The following is a 23,720-nucleotide window of genomic DNA, read 5'->3' on the forward strand; positions in this document are numbered from 1 at the left end:
AACTGACTAAGAAATGGCTTGAGGACAATCATATTAATGTTTTGGAGTGGCCATCACAAAGCCCAGACCTTAATCCAATTGAAAATTTATGGAGAACATTAAAATTGAGGGTAATGCAAAGGAAGCCTAAGAATCTTATTCAATTGGAGGATTATTGTCAGGAAGAGTGGGATAAAATTACTACTGAAGAGTGCAACAACTTGGTTGTAAACTATGAAAAGCGACTGAGGAAGGTAATCAAGGCCAAAGGCTATACAATTGATTATTAAATAAATCGTGCCAATAATTTTGAACAAGGGTTTTTTTGCAATTATGTTTGTTGTTCCTTTGTTATTTATTTTTTCTAAAATCCGATTGCTGCATCGGAAAGGCCAGTTAAAAATACATAATATACTTTGTTATTTTCTTAAATTTAATCCCTTTTTTAGAATTTATTAGACAAAATTTAACTTTTATTTTACCGTGCCAATAAATATGATCATCACTGTATATATTTGTTTAAAAAAATTGCCTACCAAACTCCTCTGTCAGTTTTTGGTCTATAGGCATGAAACTTTATATATAGTGTATTCGTACACATGCAAACTTTTATTTTTAGGTTTTAGCTGGGGAAAATCGGCGCAAAAGTGTGAAAATTAAAAAAAAAATTGAATTAGCCAGGTGAAGTTCGAATGACGGCATTACGAATATGCATGCGTAACGTAATAGCTATTAAATCATGTTTTAATTTTTAGCCTTGCAGCAAACGTCTTCTTAGCTCAGCTATTAACGTCAAAAGAAAAAGTAAATAGTAAGGTAAACATCTTGGTAGTGGCGAACAAGTAATTTTTTAAAACTTTTAAAATCATTACTATGTATTGGGTTCAATATAATATAATATTAAATACGAAATCTGCATTAATGAAAATATCCTATTTAAGCGTATTTTACGACCGGGCAATGCCGGGCGGCCGCTAGTGTATATATATATATATATATATATATATATATATATATATATATATATATATATATAGCAATAAAAATGCGGCATGCGTGAAAGAAGGAAGAAATCGATTTTTCAATATTTTTCTATCAATTCTTGTTAATTTTAACTGAAAATTTCTATTTTGCAAATCATCATTATTATAACATATAATAATAATAATAATAATAATAATAATAATAATAATAATAATAATAAGTGAAAAAATTAATCCTAAAAATGGTAAGACCGCATCTTGGCGAGGATATAAAAAACGAATTGCAGGGTTAAGGCAGTCGAAAATGACTTACAAGCAGATTTTTGATATTTTTAGAAGAGGAAATGTGAAAACATCTTTTTCTGAAGTGAAGCGAATTGGTCGAAGGTTCAAAGTTGAACGCTTGGTAAAAGGGAAATCTGGATCTGGTCGCCCTAGAGTATCCACTTTGAAGGACGACCACAGGCTTAAATTAACTGTTTTGAAAGATCTAAAGAAAACCTATGTTGACCATTGCAAAGAATTCAACATGGGCTGGGAATTCTCTTTCTAGATATATAATATCTAGACGAATGAAAGAAATGGGATTTTCTTCTAAAAGGTGTGCAAAAAAGCCATTTTAATCTAAGAAGAACAGCAATGATAGAAAGAGATTTTTCTCGTGTTATGGCAAGAAAGAGACAGACTGGTTCAGAAATATTTTCTGGTTAGATGAATCAAGATTTTGTCTTGTTAGTGATGCTTCCGATGCTCCTGAACGGTGTAATCGAAGAACTGAAGAAAGATTTTCGCCAAGTTGCATAAAAACGACAGTTATATACGGGAATGGAGGGATAATGGTATGGGGAACTTTTACTGCACCAGGAGTTGTGGAACATATTAGATGTGAGAAATCACTCAATGCAAAGGAATGCATTCGAATATTAGAAACAGGACTGTTATGAAGTATCCAAAAGCTGGGAATATCCCAGAACATAGTTTTCAACATGATAATGCCCCTGCACACACCGCTAAAGTCACAAAAAAATGGTTTTTTGGTAATTTTTTTTTTTTTTTTTTTTTACAAAGGCATCACCACATTATCAAGGCCCAGAGGCCACTCAAGGATAAGGGTTAAAGAGTGTACAGTAGAAATTGGTCAATATAGTAATCATTAGTAATGAAAATTTGGTAAATTTAATAACTTATATGGAACGGCTCATCAAGAACTTATTTACTTTAGACTTGAACACAACCATATTGTAGTCAGCCGGAAAGCAGGAAAACGGAAGACAATTCCACAGGCGTGCAGTTCTAAGAAAGAAGCTTTGTTCATGGAATCTACGTTTAGGTTTAGGCACAGATAAAGAGTGGGGGAAATTATTGATAGTGTTTACAGCTAGACGAGTGTTTCTTGTGAAAGTTTGGCGAGAGGGGACCATAGATTGAAGCTCAGTTGAACACTTTCCATGAAAATAAAGATACATCAGAGACAAACTCGCAACATCTCTTCTGTGAGATAGAGGTTGCAAGGAGGAGAAAAGGACATCTCCTACGAGGCTACAAAGTCTATTTTGAACTCTATCAAGGCAGGACAAGTCCTTTCTAGCAGCTCCTGCCTAGATGTGGCAACCGTATTCCATCCTTGGACGTACCTGGCTCTTATATAGGTAGAGAATAGCATCAGCAGTGAGATATCTACCGGATCGATAGAAAGATCCCACCATTTTTCCAGCGGCCTTGGCAACAGATTTGATATATGTGTTCCATTTAAGATCAGGAGTAATGGTCAAGCCCAGAAGCTTGTCAAAACTTGAGGCCTCCTGAAGACGAGAGCCATTCATTTCAATTGATGACAAATGTGAATTAGAATGGTAATTCAATTAATGTGATATTTTGACCAAATCAAAGCCCCGAATTAAACCCAATCGAGAATATTTGGTCCATAATATCTCGTGCATTAGCTGGAAGAACTTTTTTGAATAATGGTAAACTGCGAGAAGCTGTGCAAAGCAAATGGAATAGTATCTCCTCTTCGCAGTGTTCCACTTTGGTTGAGTATCTAAAAAGATTGATCTTTTAAAGAAATCAAAAGGGAATGCGATTCCATACTAAGCATTTATTAAAAGTAAATATCTTGTTCTGTGTTATTAGTCTCGTTAAGCTTCCTTGTTCAACTGTTTATTGTTCAATATAGCGTTTAGTGCAGTAAAATGTATAAAATTTGTTAGGCCCATTTGTTTTTGCTCATGAGTGCATATATTTATATCACATTGAACTGTACGATTTAATTTAAATGTCAAGAAGATACCTTTCAATAGTTCAATAGGATTTCTCATGAGAGTGGCACTAACCGTAAATGTTTTTGATAACTCATTATCTATTTTCTTTTCAGTTTATTGTAATTTTGCTGGATATGAAATTGGTCCATCCGGAAGCGATTGTATTCCATGTGTTAAAGGATATTACAAGAATGCCACAGCTGGAGTTAAGGAACGCTGTAGCAAATGTCCAGAGAATTTTACGACTTCAGTAAATGAAGGAGCTACCAGTTTATTAAAATGTGATTTAAGTAAGTAATTTTTACCAACAGATATTCATTGTTCACCTTCTTCTAAATATTTTTGATGGAAAGTTCTTAATTCTTCAAAATACTATTTATTAAACACATAATTTTATTTATTATATATGTGTATATGTTTTCAAGTTCGTACGTTTGTATGTTTAGTTTGGGCAGTTGAGCAAGATGAGTTGTAAGTTCTTTTTTTAAATACTTATTAGTCGAGCAAGTAACTGCTCGACGATACAAAATGTTACTTGCAAACTACTAAGGAGTAATAAAGCTGTAAGTACAGCATAAAAAATTAAATTTCTTCACCAAATATTTAATGAATTCCCTTGGAATAGTGATAATAATAATGTTCATGTTTTTCTGATTTATTTGAAATATTATTTGATATATTTTGATATAATGTCAATTTAAAAGAAAAGTATACTTTACAGATTTAGTTATTAAGATTTTTCCGCTGACAACTATTTATACTACCCTTTCTGTCAAAACACGCTGAGCAACTATTAATACTGCCTTTTCTACTGTCACAATAGGCTGCTGGATGCAACTACGCATACTAACTGATCGCTTGTTGGAACTATTAAGGCTATCTTTTCGTTTTAATCAAAGCTGTTTGTAAATAACTATTCTGTACTTCCACCTAACAATTTAATGAACAAAAAGATATCGTAAAACTTTAATTTAACTTGAAAATACAAGTCGAACAATGTAATCCTAAAAAAGGGACTCTTTACATTCGACACCGGTATCGATTAATTTAACCAAGAGATTGTTTACATGTTGAAATGAACAATACGTTTCATAAACTTTAAATAGGTAGAACTTAATCACACTATTATTTCAAATGTAAGGATGTGATTATAAATTTATTTCAATTAATCACGTGATTAACAAATAAAAAAACAAGCAGGATAAAGTTTTAAAATGATTATATGTGTTTTATTTTATGATTTAAAAATAAAAACATTGAACATTACAGAGTAAAATTGTAGGTACTAATGTATTTTTTGTACCGTGCTGGAATAATAATTTTATTATTTTGAAAGTCATTCTTAACATAGGGAGAGAGAGTGTTTTGTATCTATTCTGTGTTCCCACCTTACAATTGAATAAAAAACAGATATCGTGAAAACTTGAATTGAACATGAAAACAATATTTACAAATAGCGTGGTACCAAAAATGCATACGAACATTTTATGACCATTCTTGAAGGAGATATTGTTTTCAAAAGAGTCTACCTCCCATAATATTTCTTAAGAATATTTTTAGTTAATTACTTTGGTTTTAAAAAAGGTGAAATCGATTTTCTCAGTATTCGTTTTCTAATTAGCTGGCTAAGTTGTTAATGGTTCAACTTATTTTATAGCGTTTATTTAGTTCAAAAACGAGATTACAGATCGTATAACATTTTTTTAAATATTTATACTTATTTACTGTTGTTTTAAAAAGGGCAAAATCGATTTTTCTACCTTACATTAAGTTGTTAGCGGTGTAACTTATTTTAAAGTGTTTATTTAGTAAGAAAAACAACAAGTCAAGAACGATTTCTCCTCCGCTAAACGACGACAGAAGAAATGGCATAGTCTCAGAACAGATACTAAACTTTGCTGCTGCTGCTGCTGCTAATGATAATAATAATAATAATAATAATAATAATGATAATAATAATAATAATAATAATAATAATAATAATAATAATAATAATAACCAACCACATCAAGCAAAGATCGACAAAACATAAGAACACAGCAAATGCAGACCCTGTGGACAAAGAGACGAGAAGATCAACTAATATAATAAGTGAATGCAGCAAACTGGCCCAAAAACAATACAAGAACAGACACGACCAAGTGGGAAAGGTAGTACACTGGGAATTATGCAAACAACTGCATCTCGAACGCACAGACAAGTGGTACAAACATAAGCCGGCAATAGTACTTGAAAACGAGAATCACAAAGTATATGGGACATGGACATACAAACTGATAAACCCATCCAAGCAAGAAAACTAGATGTCGTAATAATTAATAAGAAAGAAAAATCCTGTCAAATCATACACTTTGCTGTTCCAGCTGACCATAGGGTGAATATAAAAGAAAAGGAGAAACGGAGCAAATACACACAGCTAGCCAGAGAGCTGAAAGGGATATGGAAGATGAAGAAAATCAAAATAATAACTATAATAATAGGAGCACTAGGAACGATCCTCAAAAACTTTGAAAAAAGAATGGGAATCATGAAAACAGGTGAAATATTAAGAAAACCCCTTGAATATGGAAACTAACACATAGGAGCAACAAGTGTGGCCAGACAAACTGCTGCAAAGGCAAAACATGAAACACTACATGGAACCAAGAACACTGAAACCACATATTTATAAGTTCTCTAACCCAACCGTACCTCTATGGCGACATCACAGCCCCCACCCCCCAAAGAGCGAGACAAAATAACCAAGTAGAGACAAGGAGGAAGGAAAGACCGATGAACTGACCAGACCTCAGCCGAATAAGTGCAAAGAGAACTGGGGCCTTTGGGAGGCTTATTGCCACTCAAATCCCAGCAAAGACCAATAGCTGCTGCCAACGAGAAATCAATAGCAAACAGCTGTTGCGATAATGCAAATTTATTTGCAAATGTTATCGAAAGAGGTGGAGAGTACTGGAAACCTGGGGAGACTTGTTGTCACCCAGCTTCCAGGGAACACCAAAGGCTGTTTTCAGGGAAAGATCTCTGAAGACCTGTGTGAAAGCTCCTTGTGATCCAATAGTAATAAAAATAAATAAATAAATAAATTTACCTTCCGATGAAACAAAGTTTTACTCACTGACCGTATTACATTTAAATAGTTAAACCTAACGAAAATCATGCTTAGAATTAATTTTAAATTGGATGCAACGTAAAATTTAGGAAACACATTTTAGGGTCATTCTTGAAGGAAATATTGTTTTTAAAAGAGACTACAGCTCCATAATATTTTTAAATATATTTACTTGTTTACTGTTGTTTTAAAATATATAAAATCGATGTTCTAAGTGTCCATTTTCTACCTAGCTTTGTAAGTTTTTAACGGTTCAACTTTTTTAAAAGCGTTTATTTAGTTAAAAAAACAAATATTATCGAGTTAACACTTTAGAACAAAAAGGTGTTCGACATGAGAGTATCACGTCTCGGGAATCTCCATAATCGCTCAAAAATAGAAATGTAAAGAAAATACTAAAGTAGATACAGTTTTTAAAATAGCCTCCCTCCCCAAACAAAATAAATCTGTATATTTTTTAAAGTAATGTCCAAGATCAGTGTTTGGCAAAAAATCAAGCTATCAGAAGTGAATTATGTAACGCGACTGAACGGAACTGAGTGACGGAGTCAAGACACGAAAAACAAAGCTATAGATTTATTAAAAAAATACTTTATTTCTTAACACATCTTGTGTTATTACGAAACGAAAAATAAACTCTTGTATCATTGAATAATAGAACAAATATTACATTATGTGATGATACTTTTCATGTTATTCTGAGCATGTTTTATCAATTAATAAATATCATTTGATTATTTTTGTTGTTGTTGTTGTTGTTAATGTTGTTGATAAATATAATTTTAAAAGGTTAGGTATTTTCTTGAAAAAAGATTTCTGCCTCAACAGAAAAATATTCAACAAAATTTTACCAAAAAATATTAATAACAGACTTTAACAAGGAAGATACTAGAATTTAAGAAAAACAAACTCTTTTATTTACACTCAATCAGATGCTCATTATCTATATATATATATAAAAATGTAAATTTGGTTCGTTAAAAGCGAATAAAACCATATTTCTACGTTACCAATTTAATTGAAATTTTCAGAAATTCTATTTTTAAAGTCAAGGAATGTTTTTATGTTATTAAAATAATGTAACATTGCGAATTATAAAAATATTAAATTAAATAAAAAATATTTTTCGTAACTGCGAGATTATCGCCATTTTATTTCCGGTAGAAATTAGCCTTTCACTTATTGAGATAAGTACTATTTGTATTAATTTTTATGATACTCATGCACAGAGTGATCCGTGCTGAAATAATGTTATTATTTAAAAAGTCATTCTTAACATGGGGAGGGAAGGATGTTTTGTACCTATTCTGTACTTTAACCTTACAATTGAATAAAAAAAATATCGTAAAACGTTAATTAAACGTGGAAATATGATTTAAAAAATAGCGCGGATCGCTCTCTGCATTAGCACCATTTTTATTTATTGCGGACTATTATTCTCATCTTTATTAGTTGTTGTTTCACGACTTTTCGGCCAACTATTCCTCTGGCCTTCATGAAAAGAAGTAAGTCCTTTTATAAATGTTCAGTAACTTTTTCCTTTTATTATTCTTAAAGAGTAAAACTTTTCTTATTCATGAGAAGAGTTAAGCCTACGTAAATAAATAAATGTTTAAGAGGTGGGTGTTTGTACACGTGACAAATTATCAATAAATGGTTTAGTTATTTTTTTTTAAATTATTTATGGAAAGAGTTAACGTAAATAATGTTTGTAAAAGTGCGAAAGGCGACGTTGTACAACCATCACTCCCATGCTTAATTTCTATACTTATAGGTTTTTGGAATTTTTTTTCACTGGATTATTATTGATTAGACACTAATTAAACAGATTATTAAAAAAACATGTAAAAAAGAAATCATTATTTCGACATTTGAAAGTGGTGCTCACTTTTTAGTTACAACGTTCTGATAAATCAGTCACCCATTTTGTAAGCAATAAAAACGCGGGATATCAAAACCATAGAAAGTAAAAATAATGAGTCTCTACCGCATTTGTAAGTCAGAAATATATTTGTTTCTCAAAGAAAAAAAAATAGATTGAACATGACTTTTTTTTATTGTTTTTATGAAAATAAAGTTTCGAGTTTTTTCATTTTTCTTTTTTTACTTATTTAGTCAATTTGTGGGTTTTTTTTTTTAATTGTTTTATGAAAGGTGAGTTTTTTGTTTTTTTTCAAAACTTTTGTCTTTTTTTATAAATTTTTTAAAAAGTATTATAAATTTCACTAACATGCTGGAGAAATGTTTAATAATTTGATATTTTTTAGATTAGGTCCACCTCCACAATTTTCCTTTCAATGACGACATTTATAGGTTTCCGAGTATGCTGAACACGCACATCGCATTGAAATTTTGCGGAAATAAATAGTTGTATTATGCATTGTATTCTTCGGCGGCCATCTTTTTACGTGCACACGCGCCATAAACAAATACACACACGTAAAAAAGATGGCTGCCAAAGATTACAATGCATAATACAACTTTTTATATCTTGATAACTACTTATTTCTGCAAAATTTCAATGCGATTTTCGTATTCAGCATAGTCGAAAACCATTTCAAGTCGTCATTTAAAAGAAAATTGAGGTGGACCTAATCTAAAAATTTACAAATAATTTTTCATCCCGTACGCCTCCCGATACATTGTTTCGTCAACATGCGACCATTTTATATCTCCCGAAGACACTTCCGTATTTAGAAAAAAAAAAAAAAATGAGTGACCGATTTACCAGAACGTGGTAACTAAAAAGTGAGTACCCCTTTCAAATGTTGAAATGATTTTTTTTTTCAATTTATTTTCATAATCTGGTTAGTGTTCAATCAATAATAATCTAGTGAAAAAATTTCAAAAAACCTATCAGTATAGAAACTCCACCGCGTAAGTAAATAAATGAAAAATGTTATGTGCGCATGCGTTAGCCTTGACTAGGGGGGTACTAAGGGACCGACCATTAAATAATTCTGCAGGTCGCCATGGAACTCAACGCCCAAAGAGTACCAAAATGATCATGATCTGAAGAAATTTTTTTTTTCGAAAAGTGGGTGATCACTTTTCGATGTAAATTTAACTTAAAATGAGCACCCACTTTCTGGCCACCTGAGGAAGGGGCATTTATTTTCGTGTTTATTGGCTTAAAGGTTTTTTGACAAAGCAGTTTGGTACGCGAATGCATATTTAACAGTTTTCGTTTATGCTCACGCATAGCATAAACAAAGGCTACGTCTGTGAAATGGAAAATAGTCCCAGAGTTCAGGGGTTAATACCATGCAAAAGAAATCAAACAAAAAACTTTTTAGCCAAGAAATACACAGAAAAAAGAAAAAAAAATAGCATCCATTTTTCTTTCTATCGAATTCATTTGCTGTTTTTATTGAAAACTATTTTCCCCCGGATTTTTTATATAATTTTCCATTAAGGGCCGTGCGTCTCACGTTCGTAAATAACAAAATTTTTTTTGTAGATTTTGCTGTGCTAAAAACGAATCTGCAAACCGTTTCCGTCGCAAAAAAATAGTTTTTATGATATGAAGAAATTACTTTTTCGAAAAAGTGGCGATCACTTTTCCATGTAAATTTAACTTAAAATGAGCACCCACTTTCTAGCCACCTGAGAGAGGGGGGATTTTTTTCCATGTTTATTGGCTAAACAGCTTTCGTTTATGCTCACGCATAGCGTAAACGAAGGCTACAGCTGTGAAATGGAAAATAGTCCCAGAGTTCAGGGGTTATTATCATGCAAAAGAAATCTAACAAAAAACTTTTTAGCCAAGAAACACAGAAAAATGCCCCTCTCTCTCAGGTGTCCAGAAAGTGGGTGCTCATTCTAAGTTAAATTTACATTGAAAAGTGATTATGCACTTTTCGAAAAAGTAATTTCATGAATATCATGAAAACTTTCTTTTTGCTACGGAAACGGTTTGCATATTCGTTTTTAGCACACCGAAATCTACAATAAAATATTTCGTTATATATGAACGTGAAACGGGCCTTAAAGTAAAATAATACCGGATTTTTTAGAGCAGATTTGCCGTTTAGTTGTACAAATATCCTCAAACCAGGTAATCACTAAAAGGGACTTTTAAAAGTCGTCACCTGTATCGAGCAAAAGTTTAAAACCACCGATTATATGCCAGCCTACGTCATGGTAACATATATTGAGTGAGTTCCTAACAGTATTTTGTATAGTTTTTTAGTTTAAACTCATTTTCCCAAAATTTCCCCAAACTTAACGTGTTCGATACAGTCTGCCGCCATTTGTATTTTTCAGATATACCGATAAACATTGAATGTTTTTGAACCGATTATACATTACATAAAAACACTAAAATCTTATCTAGTTAGGTAGAACACTTACTCTTCTTGCCTTTGATAACATTTGTTATATATTTATTTTTTGACAACTTCTTTGTATCTGTGTTTAGTAATATGAACCCTTTTCATTTAATGTAACGTTTAGTCGGCTCGAAAAACAGTGTTTATCGGGGTATTTGAAAGCTACAAATGGTGGTGGACACTGTTGATTACTTTAAGTTAGAGAAAGTGAGTTAAAACTAAAAAACTATACAAAATACTGTCAGAAACCCACCGATTATGCCAGCCTATGTCATGGTAACATATATTCGGTGAGTTTCAGACACTGCTTTGTATAGTTTTTAGTTTTCAACTTACTTTCCCAAACTTAACGTATTCAACAGAGTCCGCGACCATTTCTGTTTTTTGAGCCAATTAAACATTTTACATTACATAAAAACACTAAACAATTATCCAATTAGGTAGAAACGTAACTTACCTTACCTTTGCTTACATTTATTTGTTTTTGGACAACTTTTTCGAATCTGTGTATAGTAACCCCCCTCCCCCCACCATCAACCAATTTTTTGTAAAACAACAACAAAAAAGAAAAACATTTAGCGTTTCAACATTTTTGCTGCGTTCGGCTTCATCCACTGATTGTTGGTCAAGTCCAAACCATGAATGATTCACAGAACCTCCCGAGGATCCAGATCAAATTCTGCAAGAGTACCATTTTTTTCATTCTCGCCTTCTTTTTCACTTTTTGCAGTGGAATGCTGTACTAATATAAGAAACATGCATTTTCGCTTTTTATCAAATTTTTCCATTACACCAAATTGAGCCACTGCAACGCGTGGCAAGGTACAACTAGTGTACTAATAAAAATGTAATTGACATTTTGTTTCATTTTTTAAGATTTTAAATATTTATAAATTTTCTCATTATAAAAAACGATTATTATATTGACAGAAAAAATAAAATTAATTGCATATAAAACATTAGAAGAAAAAATTTAAATCGTGAGAAAAATCTAAAATCATTAAATTATGAATAAATTTCGTCGTCATAAAAATATGATTATTAGATTAATTTTTATTCGCAAAAGAAAAAACATTTCTAAAAAAACAAAATCAGCGAATTATCAATATATTGCCATGAAAACGATTATTGTTTTATTTTAATAATTATAATGAAAAAAAAATGTTTTATTTCATTAAAATTAAATAGTATACATAAATTATGTCGAATGTAAATGAATCATTTTTTATAATGACAAAAATTATTGATAATTGGTTGATTTTTGCTTTTTTAGTTGTTTTTTCTTTTGCAAATTAAAATGAATTCAATCATCCTTTTTTATAATGACAAAATGACTGACAATTTATTGATTTAAATTTTTTAATCCATACTTTTTCTATTAAAATCAAATAAATTTCCGATCAATTTACTAAATAATCATTTTCTACAAAATTTATTTACATAATTTGCCAAAATTTATTGATATAATTGAATAATTTTGCATTTTTCTTCTAATGTCAGAAGGTGACGAAATGGCGCTCCGCTCTGCTCCTCGATCCCATCCGAACATCGAGTGAACGAACATGTTTCCAATTACTATACGAATACAAAAATCTTTACAAAGCACACAAACAAACACACACGCACACACATATATATATGTCCGAAGCAAAAACATCTGTGAAACATTTTGGAGTTTATTTTTTTCTTCACTTTCTTGTTTACATGTAGGTTCTTGTGTCAGATATTTTTTTTTCTATCTTTTTTTTCAAGTTGTTTTCACTTACAAATCTCGTGCTACCCTAGGTATGTCAGAAAATAACCTTACGAATGCGTGAAATATATAGAATAATTCGACCCCCTGTTTTCGAAGCTTATAACTACTCGAAGAATGTCATTCAAACCCTAATTCCTTTTTCAATTAAAGGAGCAAGGTCCAAGGTTTCATTAATAATAATAATAATAATAATAATAATAATAATAATAATAATAATAATAATAATAATATTATAATAATAATAATAATAATAATAAATACGTGGTTAAAAAAAGTTTTTAAACTTTGGACTTTACAGGTAAATTTCTAAAAAACACTACTTTTTTATTTTAAATTTGAATATATTATTTATTGATCTTTTATCTCCAATTTGTGATATTTAAAACTTTGGTGAGTAAATTAAGTATTTACTTTTTAATAGACATTTTAAAATGGGGGGCGTGAATTAAAAAAAGCGTTTGTATAAAATATTATATTCAGTTTATTGGAAAGAGCATAGAATTTTACATTGACCTTGAAAATATCGTAAAAATTGAATCAATAGAAAAATTTTGATAGATTTTAAAGTTTAAAAATTTAAAAATACTTAGCTCGTAAAATTCAATTGATTTCATTACTGTTTTCGTTTTAAATAAAAAAAATACTATTTCTGTTACTTTTTATACAACTTTAATAGTTTATTTTGGAAGTACAATCCACCAGGAAAATAAACAACCCACTTTTAAAAGAGAAATTACAGATTTTTTAGCTTTTATTCGAAGTTTCGTGTTAGGGGTGTCAAAAATTCCCCAAAATTCTGATACACCTAGTGCTACCCTACTCGGAAACTTGCTGACACTAACGTTGTGTGCCATAGATTTTTCGTTTATCTTCTTATCTAGTTATGTCAGTATAATCATAGTTATGCTAGTATAATCATAGTTATGCCAGTATAAGTATAGTTATGCCAGTAGATTCATAGTTATGCCAGTATAATCATAGTTATGCTAGTATAATCATAGTTATGCTAGGATAATCATAATTATGCCAGTATAATCATAGTTATGCTAGTATAATCATAGTTATGCCAGTATAATCATAGTTATGCTAGTATAATCATAGTTATGCCAGTATAAGTATAGTTATGTCAGTATAATCATAGTTTTTTTCTAAACTAATCCTAAATGTTTTATGTTACATTGTTTTTAAACTTGTTTTTCGTGTTTATGTATTTTGTCTGTATTTCTCCTGTCTTTTTGTCTGTATTCCGTTTTATCCGTCCCCCCTCCTGCTACAAAGCTAAACGATAAAAACAAACAAAATGCCGGCAACTAACGATAAAAGAAATATGCCGGAAATTATTCTCTAGAGTAGATAAAGTTAGGAGTTTATAAAAGAAAAAAAAAGTTAGAACTTTTTTTTTAACAAAAAAATATAAATTTGATATTTTTACACATGTCAACGTAACGCATTTAATTCTATAGATAGGCACTCGACCACGTTATCCGAAAATAGAAATCTTCTGTCGCTCTAGAAAGACATATGCCAGCTAAAAGTTGACAAAAATGCAGGGGACGGATCTCTAGTGCAAAAACGTTAAGTATTTTTATTTTTTATTTTATTTTTTTTCTAAACTAATCCTAGATGTTTTATGTTACATTGTTTTTAAACTTGTTTTTCGTGTTTATGTATTTTGTCTGTATTTCTCCTGTCTTTTTGTCTGTGTTCCGTTTTATCCGTCCCCCCTCCTACTACAAAGCTAAACGATAAAAACAAACAAAATGCCGGCAACTAACGATAAAAGAAAAATGCCGGAAATTATTCTCTAGAGTAGATAAAGTTAGGACTTTATTTCAGTAGTATACTTAATATATACTATTACTGCAAGCTTGCCTGTATTGAAAATACTTGCTTCTTGCTGGCAAATCAAACAATCTAATATAGTTAGCCTTATGTTCAAGTACATTCGAAATATAATACAGTGCAAAGAAAGTTACTCATGAAAACGAACCTCCTAAATTAAAACCTTGAATAATTATTTAAACTCGAACGTAAATTAATATTAAGCCGACTTTACAAATTGATAATAGTTAATTATTGGATTTTAATTAATTATAAGATGAAACTCTAATGATTCAAACTAGATAGATAACGACAAACTTCCACCCATTAATATGGAAGGGGAGATTATCATCAAAATTGTCCTGAATTGTTAACTTCGCACCGGACTTACTACTTAGATATAAATAAGTCATTTGTACACATTCCTCCTCCTCCCCCCTTTTTTAATGGCGAGTAGATAATATAGTGGATGTGTTATCGGCAGCTCCAGTAACTCTCGCTTCTCCTGTTTTGTCATTCAGTCCTCATTCAATGAGTGATTTTTCTGACAAATGGTGAAGAAAAAGCTGCTTAAAGGTTGGTAGTACTTGGTGACCAGTAGTCTGAGATGTCGGAAATTTTTCTGTCTCTGTCTGTCCTTGTGGCCATGTCACTAGTAAGGGTGCTGGAGGTAAAAGTTTTGTCTGGGCTGACGTTATTCGCCTGATAGTCAGGGACCCGAACCTTGGATTAACCACTAAGGAGGCTGTCCTATCAGCAGGCGCAAAGTACTGGGACTGCTGTATTGCCATTTGGTGAGTGGATCTGGACCATGCAGTAGTCTCTGGTGGGGCCTCTCAATGCCATACTAGTGGGTAATTGTTACGGCTTTACCTTTTCGTGTGCTACAAAAAAAAAATTCCTGTCTTTTTCTCTCTTACTTTCCCTCTCTGTACTGCTCTAACCAAGTATGCCGACCTATTCTACAAATCTCAAAACCTCAACATGAAATATCTCCAGAATAAAAACTCGATTAAACCTAGAACCACATCTTCCAACGTAGACCCCTACTACCAGGTCTCCTTCTCCAACATCAGGGGTCTATGTTCCAACCTTCCAGAGGTTGAAACCCTATTACAGGAGACGAAACCGGACATATTATTTCTAAGTGAAACTGGAATAGGGCCGACCACTTCCCTAGATGAGTTCATAATTAACGGATACTCCAATTTAACAGCTAAATCAGATACCCAAGATCGCCATGGGCATGGAATATGTGCCTACATTAAGGATGGCTTCCCGTGTGGCAGGGATATCACTAGAGAAGATCCTAATTTACCCTATATGTGCTTCAAGGTTGCACTTGCTAACACCACCGCATTTATATTTGCCCTCTATCGGCCCCATAACAGCGGAGTTACTATCTTTAAGAGCATATCTGAGAAAATAGACCACATACTGTCTTTACATCCCTCGGCTAACATCCACATCTGTGGTGACTTCAACGTCCATAACGTGGAATGGCTGACCCATTCAAATAAGACAGATGATGAGGGGAGGTTTTGTCATGATTTTGCCATTGCTTATGACCTCACTCAGATTGTTCGCGAACCCACCCGTGTGCCTGATACACCCGGTCAATATGCAAGCCTCTTATACCTTTTTCTCTCAACTTCCCCTGAGCTATGTTCCGTTCATTCTCCTCTAGGATCCTCCGACCACTCCGTCGTATCAGTTAAGATAAAAACGAAATGTAAGAAGCCCCCAGACGTACCCCTCCACCATACTGTATACCGATACTCTATGGCTGACTGGGATAGCTTCCGTACATTCATATCTGATTTACCTCTGCACTCCATGTTTAAAAAGGAAGTGTCCTCTATAGTATCAGATCTGACAGAATGGTTAATTGTAGGCATAGACCAATTCATACCATCTAAAAAATTCCAACAAAAACCTAACAGCCAGCCATGGTTCTCCCCTGAATGTGCTGCTGCTATCGCGCACAGAAATCACTTTTTCCATAGCTACCAACGTAATAGATGCACTGAGACTAAAGCTGCTTTCAGGTCTGCCAGCAACCACTGTAAAAGAGTAATAAAAAATGCAAGAGAGCTATATGCCCAATCTGTTAAATCCAAGGTAGCTGATCAGCGGCTTGGATCCCACCAGTTTTGGCAAATAACAAATAGGATCCTGAACAGAAGTGTGCGTTCTATCCCAACCATTATCAATGGACCAGAGGTCATCTCGTCAGCGTCAGACAAGGCCAAACTATTTGCAAATAACTTTGCAGCTAATTCTACCCTATGTGACGAAGGCCATCAACTCCCCATATTTCCTCCTATAACAAAGAACAAGCTAGGTAACATACAAATATCCGTGCATGAAGTCGCCAAGCTAATAAAAAACCTAGATTCCAGTAAAGCAACTGGCCCTGATGGCATCCAAATTGTAGTGTTAAAAAAAGCTTCAACCAGAACTTGCTCCCATACTTACGAAACTATTTAAGCGCTGCCTTAAGGAGAAGTGCTTTCCGACCCCCTGGAAGACCTCATCAGTTTGCCCTGTATTTAAGAATTCAGGTGATAAGTCATCTCCCTCTCAGTACAGACCAATAAGTCTCCTGTGTGTTATGAGTAAGTTGCTGGAATCCATATTAAATAGAGAAATAGTCAACCACCTCAGCAGGAATAACCTTCTTAGTGACACACAATATGGTTTCCGCTCTGCAAGATCTACCGCAGATGTGCTGACGGTTATATCCCACAGGATTAGTGAATCTCTTGACAAAGGCTTCCTTTCTAGGGCAATTGCTCTTGACATATCAAAGGTCTTCGACAAGGTATGGCATACGGGTCTACTTCACAAGATTTCCAGCTACGGTATAACTGGAAATGTTTTCTCAATCATTAAATCATTTCTCTCCGATAGGTCCATAAGAGTAGTGGTAGATGGACAAAAATCGGAGGCCTGCAATATAAATGCTGGAGTCCCTCAGGGGTCAATCCTGGGCCCAACTCTCTTCCTGATCTACATCAATGACCTCCCTAAACACATACTTAAATCATTCGTTGACATCTATGCTGATGACACGACCATCTACAGCAACACATCAAAGGTTGTAAATGACAAAGTTCTCTCGGATTCTCTCTCCTCTGATCTCGAGCGCGTGGTTCAGTGGAGGAAGAGGTGGCTGATTACCTTTAATACATCCAAAACCAAACTCCTATCCTTACATCATCAACGCTCTGATCCCCAGCTGGCATCAATTGTGATGGATGGCTCTCGTCTGGGTGAGTCCCCGTGTTTTGACAAGCTTCTGGGTTTGACTTTAATCCTGATCTGAAATGAAACACGTACATCAAGTCTGTTGCCAAGGTCGCTGGAAAGATGGTGGGATCCTTCTACCGCTCCAGAAGATATCTCACTACTGATGCAATTCTCTATCTATATAAAAGCCAAGTACGTCCAAGGATGGAATACTGTTGCCATATCTGGGCAGGAGCGGCCAAAAACAGCCTATCATGCTTTGACAGAGTACAAAATAGACTTCGTGGCTTAGTGGGGGATGTCCTTTTCTCTACCCTGCAACCTCTCTCCCACAAAAGAGACGTTGTGAGCCTATCCTTGTTTTATCGTTATTTCCATGGCAGGTGCTCGTCTGAACTCCAATCTCTGGTCCCTCCTCGCCAATCTTTCACGAAAAACACCCGTCTAGTTGAATCCACTGTGAAAAATTTCCCCCACTCTATATCTGTGCCTAAATCAAAACGCGGATTCCATGAACAAAGCTTCTTTCTTAGAACTACACGCCTGTGGAACTCTGTTCCGTCTGCCTGCTTCCCTCCGGACTACAACTTGGATGTCTTCAAGTCCAATGTTAACAAATTCCTAATGAACCGCCCCTTAAGTAAACACTTCATCAAATCTCCACACTAACGTAATGTACTTGCAATAACCCTTATCTGTGAGTGGCTTGATAAGTGGTGATCAATGTGTAAAAAAAAAAAAAAGTTATGCTAGTATAATCATAGTTATGCTAGTATAATCATATTTATGCCAGTATAAGTATAGTTATGCCAGTATAATCATAGTTATGCTAGTATAATCATAGTTATGCCAGTGTAATCGTAGTTATGCTATTATAATCATAGTTATGCCAGTATAAGTATAGTTATGTCAGTATAATCATAGTTATGCCAGTATAATCATAGTTATGCTAGTGTAATCATAGTTATGCTAGTATAATCATAGTTATGCCAGTATAAGTATAGTTATGCTAGTATAATCATAGTTATGCCAGTATAATCATAGTTATGCTAGTGTAATCATAGTTATGCCAGTATAATCATAGTTATGCTAGTATAATCATAGTTATGCCAGTATAATCATAGTTATGCTAGTATAATCATAGTTATACTAGTATAATCATAGTTATGCCAGTATAAGTGTAGTTATGCCAGTATAATCATAGTTATGCCAGTACAACCATAGTTTCCCACACTGACACCTGTAAAGAGGAGTGCACGGGCTCATAAGTGTAAAACTAAAATAAAAAAACATGGAAACAAAAGAAACACAGACTCTGACACTTTACACATAGATCGGTTCGACTTTGAGCGTGTGTGTTACCATCGACCGTTGACACGTTCAGGTCTACATTTAAACTTACTCTCTAGACCTTTTCCTTAGAAAGATGAAAAATTCATTTCCCTGTATGCTCCAGGCCACAAGCTGTGTTTAACTGTGTCCAGCTCATGATTGTCGTAAAGTCCCAACTGTTTTAAAGTTCCAACTCACGATTGTTGTTTACTGTTAATTTAAAATATACAAAATCGATTTTCTAAGTGTCCGTTTTCTACCTAGCTTTGTAAGTTTTTAATGGTCCAACTTTTTTTAAAGCGTTTATTTAGTTAAAAAAAAACAAGTATTGTCGAGTGTTACTTTAGAATAAAAAGGTGTTCGACATGAGAGTATCACGTCTCGGGAATCTCGATAATCGTTCAAAAATAGAAATTTAAAGGAAATACTGGAGTAGATACAGTTTTAAAAATATCCTCCCTCCCCAAACAAAATAAATTTGTATATTTTTTAAAGTAATGTCCAAGATCAGTGTTCTAGCTATCAGAAGTGAATACGGTTGATTATGTAACGCGACTGAAAGGAACTGAGTGACGAAGTTTTAGGGAGTGGAGTTAATGCTTTTCGGGCACTCCCTAATAAAATAAGTATATTTCAACACAAGTTACTGAATAAACGAACAAACGACTTCGTAAAACTTGCAAGGAAAAGTTTTATTGAAGTAAGGCATGATACCATTTAGATATAGCTAGGACAGAACTCGTCTGCCTTTGCCCGCTAGTTATTCCCAAGTGGGGACCGTCGATACCGATGTAGGCAGAGAGAGGGAGAGTCTTGTCCGGAACGGAAGCAATTATAGTTCTTTAAGGGGGTAAGGAAGATCCCTGCTCTATGCCCTGATTGGTCAGTATGTGCCATATCGCCAGTCAGGGGAGGCACTAACGCACAAGAAAAGAGTTCTATTTGTTTCTGCAACAGAGTCAAGACACGAAAAACAAAACAATATATTTATTGGCATTTACTGGCAACTCAACTCTGATCATTGCCAAAAAATTCCTCTGAACTGGGCACTGTTGTCAACTGTTGTTAAACCCCTCTCTAAGTATCGGCGTTATAAATCTCATCGTCCATTATAAATTACTCAAAAACCAAATCTAAAAGTATCTATATCCATTATTCCATGCTTTTGTTACTGTCACCCTGACAACAATCCCATGTCTTCTTTTGTCTACCTTCCTATCTATTATCTAATCATGAATCCTATTTTCTATTTCGTTTGCTACCGGATAAATCTACTCCCTTTTCTTTTGTTATATATTATTTTTTTCTCTCCTACTTGGGAGCGAATGGATTGACTATAGCATCACAATGTTGGGCTGTATAAGGGCGTTAACCGCGGTAAAAATCGAACTGTTTCTTTCCTCATCGGATTTTTCTGATTATCAATATTTCTGGGAGGCATACTGATATAAAACCAAAAAGTACGTTTGTGTGAAATTAAATAAAAAATATCGGCCTATCCGTTCCTTAGTCAATAAAGAATGAACCCACACACAGAAACAAAGTGCCATATATATATATATATATATATATATATATATATATATGAATTAATTTATTATTTAAATAGTTTTATTTAGATATTATTATGTGCATAAAATTAATTTATCTGCAGATATGCATGTTTCAAAGTATTACTTCTCATCAGTATGGCTACATTTTGTTGACAAGGAGTGAACTCGATACTGCTTGATAAGTAGCCTTGTGTTTTACCACAAGACCACGGGGACCTTATAAATTTTTATGCACACTTTTATTGCTATAAATGTAAGATTATTTATTTATTTATTATTATATAAGCGATTCTGTAGTATTTTTTCTTTCTTCTCGTTACACTTTTTAATAATAATAAAAACAAAAAGTTTGTAAACAAGCCGTTTTAAAAAATAATAATATAAGCGAAAACATGCAAACACCGGTTTTCACGAGCGTTTGGAACTGCTAAAACGATAGTTCCAATTTAGCTTTCATTCGCCGTCTGAAGCGCGCATGCGTATAAGCGAACTTCGCTAAGAATGTGTAACTGTGAATTTGGCAGCTCCAAGCAAAGTTTTACTTTTATACTTATATGAATATGGGGACAGTTATCGACATTAAGCTTCAGGATTATATATATATATATATATATATATATATATATATATATATATATATATATATATATATATACACACATATATATATATTATTATTATTATTATTATTATTATTATTATTATTATTATTATTATTATTATGATATATTATCACATAGAAAGGAAAAAATAAACGTATTATTTTTACCGTGTATCGATAATATTGAGTAGAAATGATTGGAGGTGCTGCAGTTCCACAGCTCCAGGCACGAGCCGCCACTGAGATATATATATATATATATATATATATATATATATATATATATATATAATCAAGAGCAGAACCACTAGTTATTGGATGTGAGTAATATATATTATTTTAGCTCCATTTTTACATAGTTTTCCACATATCAGTTGTAATGAAATATACTCTTTAAAACTAAACTCCTGAAAAAGAGGTCTTTAAGGTCACATGATCGGCCTATCTCCGTTTAAGGTTGTATATATAATTTGTCGAAACACATAGTAAGCGTTTATATATTTTTTGTCTAAACACATGGTAAGCGTTTATATATGATTTGTCTGTTTGTCTAATGTTTGTCTTTCTTATGACTGGATTGTTTCACAGGAATTTGTCCAACTGGAACGTTCCCAAACACTGCAAACAATGAATGCGAAGATTGTCCGCAAGGTTATTATCAGCCGAATGTCACCACCGGCTTGTGCTTTGAATGTCCAGAAAACTATACAACCTTATCGACACAATCAAAAAGCCAAGCAGACTGTACTTGTAAGTAAAAGTTTCATTCTCTTAAGTCTTTTTTTTTTTAAATTAAAACTATTAAAAAAAAAGTCATTCGTGGGCAAATCCCCAATTCAATCAGGAGACAAAATCGCGACTGGTTTGAGATTGATAAAACACACACACGCACATTTCTGCGTTCCACTTAACGTGTTTCTCTTTACAGCCGTGAGCCGTGTCTTGCCGAATTATGTTTGAAATACATTTATAAACTTTTTTTTTTTAAATAAACAGAAGTAAGCTTTACTTATGTTGGCTTTAGCAACTAATTAAAAATAAATTAAAGCAAAATAAATTAAAAATATATATCTAAAATAATATTTCTTAATAAAAAATGATAACAATTTTATTACTAAAATCAATTAATAACACCAAGCTAATTGTTAAAAATAGATTTTCTAATTAAATAATGTGAATTATGAAAATACTTTAGTGGTTTTTCTTTGAATAAATGGTATATAAAAATTACTATGGAATAAAAGTGTGTATAAGCCTGTTTTCCGTATGAACATTAATTTGTGATGCAGTGTACCTTTTGTATATATTAATCCAATTGTGAAAGAAAAAACAGACTGAAATACAATTTAATTTTAATAGAAAAGAAAAACCCAGTGCGGATTAATCTACGTTTCGACGATATTCACCATCCCACCCAGGGTGCAAGACTAACGAAAGATGATTAAATGGAAGAAAAATATACGAAATAAAATATAAAACAAGGTAGAATGAAACAAAAAATAAAGACAAAATTTGATAAAAAATGTTATTAGCAAAAGTGATCTTCAATGGTATTAGCCCCCTCCTCTCTCATTCACACTCAGTAAATACAACAGCCAGATAAAGTAAGAAAAAGAAAAATGCTAAAGACCCACATGGATCAGCAACAAAAATTGGAAGACAACAACTGTACCAACCAAAATCAGAGGAAATACAACAGATGTTTATGGAGTTACATAAATAATAAATAGAATTCCAATAACTTCAGAAAACTGAACTACAGCAAATACAATAATTACTTGTAAATTCATTAAACGACTCTAAAAAGCTTTTAAAAAACGATTTTTTCAGAGTACAATTTACAACTCGATTGAAACATTTGAATATTTACCAGAGAATGACAAAATGTTTGAGGCCTTTTACAGACGTGTTGCGCATACGTTTTTCAGACTGATATGCGAATATGTATGTCGCGCATACACTCACACAAAATTTTTATCAATAATGCAACAGTTATTTGCTCTTGTTGTACTTTTTGATTTGTCCGACAGGTGGCGTCTCTATTTCCTGTTTCGCATTCAACTTTCCATTCCGTTATCTATCTCTTTTTGCTTGAACCGTCAGTGTAATCAGACGTACATTCCTTTCGCCTCGGCAGGCGATACCTTCGTTTAAAGATAAAGCGAAAGTACACTGTTTCTCAAAGGAAAAACAATGCATAATATCATCGAACTTATCTGAACACTCGGTATACATGCTTCACAATGAACTATTCAGTAACTTATCTGTTCGCACGCTTTTACACACAACGAACATTTCCGATTATGCTTATGTGTGTACACCCGCGCACACTCTCTCATGTTGTTTCCACATTGTTCTTTAATAAATGCATTCTTGAATATATTATAACTCGGTATATTTGTTGTTTCACATTTTGAAGTCGGAGTCGACGTTCTGTCACCCTTACAGACGCTATGAAGATATTTTCAACGTCGACTGTGTACAATGGTCCAGTGAAAAAAAGTATGTCTACTATTAAGTAAACTGGGAAAAACCGAACAGTAGGTTCATGGACTTCATATTATCCAAGAAAACGACAGACTTGGATTTTTCAGAGACTATTCAGCTCCTATCGGAACTATTAAAGTCGAACACAACCTTGTTCTCTAAACGTCAGAAATGTCTGTACATATTCAAGGACAACCAACAAGATTTCTCAACGTTTGCAGCACCAATGAACAAACTCTGTAATAATTTCAAATT

At 33.1% G+C, this 23,720-nt stretch overlaps 1 protein-coding gene across 1 annotated transcript in view; it reads left to right on the top strand.

Moving 5' to 3' along the window:
• The window catches only part of LOC145266638 (uncharacterized), a 275,190-nt gene that overhangs the window by 98,187 nt on the left and 153,283 nt on the right, over positions 1-23,720 (top strand). The window contains exons 10-11 of the mRNA XM_080122562.1: positions 3,337-3,513; positions 21,567-21,728. Coding sequence (XP_079978688.1) covers positions 3,337-3,513; positions 21,567-21,728 — 339 coding nt within the window. The remainder of the gene's footprint in view (positions 1-3,336; positions 3,514-21,566; positions 21,729-23,720) is intronic.

Source organism: Euprymna scolopes, chromosome 41, assembly GCF_053919585.1.
Source record: "Euprymna scolopes isolate OS-2025 chromosome 41, ASM5391958v1, whole genome shotgun sequence".
In the NCBI taxonomy this organism is placed as follows: domain Eukaryota; kingdom Metazoa; phylum Mollusca; class Cephalopoda; order Sepiida; family Sepiolidae; genus Euprymna; species Euprymna scolopes.